The sequence below is a fragment of the Triticum urartu genome, chromosome 1A (assembly GCF_056163025.1).
Source record: "Triticum urartu cultivar PI428250 chromosome 1A, HENAU_Tu73, whole genome shotgun sequence".
In the NCBI taxonomy this organism is placed as follows: Eukaryota; Viridiplantae; Streptophyta; class Magnoliopsida; order Poales; family Poaceae; genus Triticum; species Triticum urartu.
The window spans coordinates 208,830,257-208,835,266 of NC_141873.1; the positions used below are offsets into that span (position 1 = coordinate 208,830,257).

The window sequence follows — 5,010 nt, forward strand, 5'->3', positions numbered from 1 at the left end:
GAGGCGCGATTGGCGGTCTCTCCGAATATAGTTCGGCGAGGTCTCTTTGTCCTGAAGAGGGCACAACTGTTAATATGCCCTGAAGGTACGACACCTGGGATAAGGGGGTGCGCCATACCTTTGCGCTGACGCCTCGGTCCGGACTGCACCTCTTTTCTGCCCACGGGGCCCTGCGGCCCCTCGTTGGCTTGTCGCCGCAGGTTCGGCCTCCCGTTTCTAGGAGGCCGGGATTAGCCCTGGATAATCGACCGTAATGGACACCAGGGCGTTGTCCTTGCTCAATTGATGGAACACTCCATCAATCAGATCCACCGAAAGCTCCGGATCCTCTTGCGAGTCCGGGTCGAGGGACCGTCCTGGGTTCTCGAGTTGTGGAGGAGGGCTGTTTATTTCTTTAACAGCCTGGCGCAGTTCCTGCGTCGAAATCGCTAAGATTAAATATTTAACAATGGGGATATAAACTGGATGGGCAAGATGTGATCACTCACCCAGCTTGGAGGATTGTACATGGAAAATCCACCCTTTGGGTTAACGCGGAGAAAATCCTCCTCTTCTCCCTTGTACAAAGCGGACAAGGTCTTTATTAGAACCGCAGCCGAATCCGGCCCGTTACGGCCGTAGCGGGTGGTGTTGTCCTCCTCGTTGAAATCCACATGGGGTGGCTTCTATACTGTAGCGGCTGCACCCCTCGCATGATGCATGCGGCCATGACCCCGATCATGGTTAGTCCGGAATGAGCTAACAATCTTATCCGGCCCATCAGGTAAACAACGTCCCTGTCACATTCCCTCTGAGGGCTCCGTGGGCGCCAGCTTAGGCGCTTCTTTAAGGGAGCATTGTTGAATTCAGGGAGGCCGATCTGGACAGGATCCGGCAGCGGGACGTCTTCTATGTAAAACCATTCCGAGGGCCAGTCTTCAGACGCCTTCTTTGGGGTTCCGGACAGATAGCCAGTCCTGACGATGCGCCATACTTTGGATCCGCCCACTTGATACATAGACCCCTTCTTGGAACGGGGCACGAGGAAAAATAGCTCCCTCCATAGTCCGAAATGAGCTTCAACACCCAAGAACAGCTCGCAGAGGGCTACAAAGCCCGCGATATGCAATACTGAGGCAGGCGTGAGATGATGTAGCTGGAGGCCGTAGAACTGCAGCAGCCCCCGGAGAAATGGATGGATGGGAAATCCGAGCCCCCTTATTAAATAAGGGACGAGGCACACCCGCTCTCCTTTGGAGGGATTAGGGGCGCTCTCCGCTTGCCCTCCGCCGTTATAGACGGCAAGACCGGCTCAAACCGGGATCATATAGGCCGGGGGGAGAAATCCCTTGGTCTGGAGCGTCACTAACTCGCTATGCGGGATGGAGCATCTTTCCCAATGTCCAGGCTTAGGGCTGGAAGGGCGGGAGGAGGAGTCGCGACGGCTGGCCATGGTGGAATGGATCTTTGTCGAATGCGCTCTGATGAACACTCGCGAAGGGGGAAGGTGTGGCTTGGATCTAAATCCTCGTCTCTTTAAATAGGTCAACTTGTTTACGCGGCTAGGGGTGTGAATGTAAAAACACTCAGACCTTTCATATTCGTTTGACACGTGGGGAGCGGCCATTATTGGGCGCAAAAGCCAAGGAGCGCAACATCTACAAGAAACCAGACTTTATTCAACAGGTACATGGAATTTGGAGGAGAACCCGCCTTGCAATTCCGAAGGCAATCTGCGCACCAGACTCATCATCGTTGAAGCCTGGTTCGGTGGCTACTGAGGGAGTCCTGGATTAGGGGGTGTTCGGATAGCCGAACTATACCTTCAGCCAGACTCCTGGACTATGAAGATACAAGATTGAAGACTCTGTCCCGTGTCCGGAAGGGACTTCCCTTGGCGTGGAAGGCAAGCTTGGCGATACAGATGTTTAGATCTCCTACCATTGTAACCGACTCTATGTAACCCTAACCCTATCCGTTGTCTATATAAACCGGAGGGTTTTAGTCCGTAGGGCATCATACACATCAACAATCATACCATAGGCTAGCTTCTAGGGTTTAGCCTCTCTGATCTCGTGGTAGATCTACTCTTGTACTACCCATATCATCAATATTAATCAAGCAGGACGTAGGGTTTTACCTCCATCGAGAGGGCCCGAACCTGGGTAAAACTTCGTGTCCCTTGCCTCCTGTTACCATCCGGCCTAGACGCACAGTTCGGGACCCCCTACCCAAGATCCGCCGGTTTTGACATCGACACCATCCTCACACACACAAGCTCACCGAGCTCAAGAACACCTCAACCTGAGGAGGCTGTTCTTCCCTTGTACTATTCATCATCAGCCCTAGAGGCAATCCACCACCACCACACTGGAGTAGGGTATTACACCACAACGGTGGCCTGAAATAGTATAAACCTTGTGTCTTTCTGTGTTGCGAGTTTGTCGAGTTCGTCCGGGAGATCTTAGTGAGCTAGGGCGTAGATTGGTAGGAGGGAAAGACTTCGCGTGCACCCCAGTGTTCGAACCTTAAGGGTTTGCCAGAACCCCACATCCGACAAGCACAGTCATCATTGTGGAACGCAAGGAAGAAGGCAAAGCACTACCAGTCCAGAGGCCGGTGTATTACCTGAGTGAAGTGCTATCCGCCTCAAAACAGAACTACCCGCACTATCAGAAGTTGTTCTACGGCGTACACTTCGCCGCCAAGAAGCCGAAGCCATACTTCCAAGAGCACCCAATCACTGTTGTCTGCACTGGTCCTCTTGCCGAGATCATTGGAAGCCGGGATGCTTCGGGCCAAGTGGCCAAATGGGCCATAGATTTGGCTCCCTACACCATCTACTACTAGCCTCGCACCGCTGTCAAGTCACAAGCACTGGCCGACTTCCCCATCGACTGGTCCGAGACCCAATACCTGCCGCCAGCACCAGACTCCACCCATTGGCGGATGCACTTTGATGGTTCAAAGATGCGCAACGGTTTGGGAGCTGGCATCGTCCTCATCTCACCCAAAGGCGACAAGCTCATATATGTGCTACAAATCCACTTTGCCGCCTCCAACAACGTTGCTGAATACGAAGCACTCATTCACGGGCTCCGGCTTGCCAAGGAACTCGGCATTCGTCGTATCCTGTGTTATGGAGACTCTAACTTGGTGGTCCAGCAGTCGTCAGGCGACTGGGACGCCAAAGATGCAAACATGGCAAGCTACCGCTTCCTCGTCCAGCAACTCAGTGGATACTTTGAAGGATGCGAGTTCCTACATGTGCTGAGGAATGACAATGAGCAAGCAGATGCCTTGGCACGAATCGGCTCCACCCGGAAAGCAATACCAGCTGGCGTCGCCCTGCAATGCCTCCTTAAGCCGTCTGTCAAGCCATCGGCAGAGTCAGATTCCATCTTCGTGCTGGCTCCCCCTGAAGGAGTCGGATCCGACTTGAGGACCTCAGCAGCCGGCATGGGGAATTCGACAGGTGGCCCGGGGACTGTAGCAGCTGCACCCGACCCGGGGACTTCAGAACCCAGCCCGGGGACTGCTGCAGTCGGCCCGGGGACTTCATCGACTCAGCAAGCGATAGAGGACTCCAACCCACCGCTTCCCGGCCCAACCGACCTCGTGCAAGTTGCAGTTATAGCAGTCAAAGAAATAGCAGCACCTTCATGGGCACAGCCGATCCTCAACTTTCTGGTGAACAAAGAGCTGCCGACTGATGAGATCTCGGCCCGGCAAGTCCAACGCCGGGCAGCAGCATACACCATTGTCAACAAAGAACTTGTGAGGCGCAGTGTCACTGGTGTGTACCAGCGCTGCGTGGAGCCAGAGCAAGGTCAAGCAATCCTCAAAGATATCCACCAAGGCGAGTGTGGCCACCACACAGCTTCAAGATCACTTGTTTCCAAAGCTTTCCACCATGGGTTTTTCTGGCCAACTGCTCTAGAAGACGCCAAAGGCTTGGTCCAGAAATGCAAAGGGTGCTAGAAGTTCCGCTCCAAGCCACATCAGCCGGCTTCGGCACTCAAGACCATCCCCATCGCCTGGCCCTTCGCTGTCTGGGGGATGGATATGGTGGGACCATTCAAGACAGCACGCGGCGGCATGACTCATCTGCTTGTCGCGGTGGATAAGTTCACCAAATGGATAGAAGCAAAACCAATCAAGAAGTTGAATGGTCCGACTGCTGTGACTTTCATCGCCAACATCACCATCCGGTATGGCATACCACACAGCATCATCACCGACAACGGCACAAACTTTGCCAAAGGAACCTTGGCCTGTTTCTGCGCGACGCAGGGCATCCGATTGGACTTAGCGTCTGTTGCCCATCCGCAGTCAAACGGCCAAGTGAAGCAAGCAAACGGCCTCATTTTGTCCGGCATTACGCCCCGACTGGTCGAGCCTCTGGAGTGCTCGGCCGGCTGTTGGCTCCACGAGCTGCCGGCCGTCCTATGGAGCCTGCGCACAACTCCGAACAAGTCAACCAGCTTCACGCCCTTATTCCTCGTCTACGGTGCCAAAGCCGTCATCCCGACGGACATCGAATTCGACTCCCCTCGAGTCACCATGTACACCAAAGAGGAGGCAAAATAAGCATGAGAAGACAGCGTCGATCTACTGGAAGAGGGCCGGCTGCTGGCGCTCAGCCGGTCCACCATCTACCAACAGAGTCTACACCGATACTACAACCGGAAGGTGAAGCCACGATCCTTCCAAGAGGGAGACCTTGTGCTCCGGCTGATCCAGCGAACAGCCGGCCAGCACAAGCTCTCGGCACCTTGGGAAGGCCCTTTCATCATCAGCAAGGTGTTGGGCAACGACTCCTACTACCTGATCGATGCTCAGAAGCCTCGAGCACGCAAAAGAGACGACTCCGGCAAGGAGACGGAACGACCATGGAATGCAAACCTCCTTCGAAGGTTTTATAGTTAAATGCAGTATGTACCAAGCCAACTTTTGTATTAAGTATGAAGACTCCGGGTCCCTCGAGAAAAAACTCGGGGACTGCCCTCCTTTATCTATATGATAAATATT

General features: G+C 54.0%; 1 protein-coding gene across 1 annotated transcript; it reads left to right on the forward strand.

Annotated features, from left to right (window-relative positions):
- Nucleotides 1-3,438: 3,438 nt before the first annotated feature.
- On the forward strand, nucleotides 3,439-3,960 carry LOC125532790 (uncharacterized). The gene has a single exon (XM_087538316.1). The coding sequence runs from the start codon at nucleotides 3,439-3,441 to the stop codon at nucleotides 3,958-3,960; it is 522 nt and encodes a 173-aa protein (XP_087394442.1).
- Nucleotides 3,961-5,010: the final 1,050 nt, after the last annotated feature.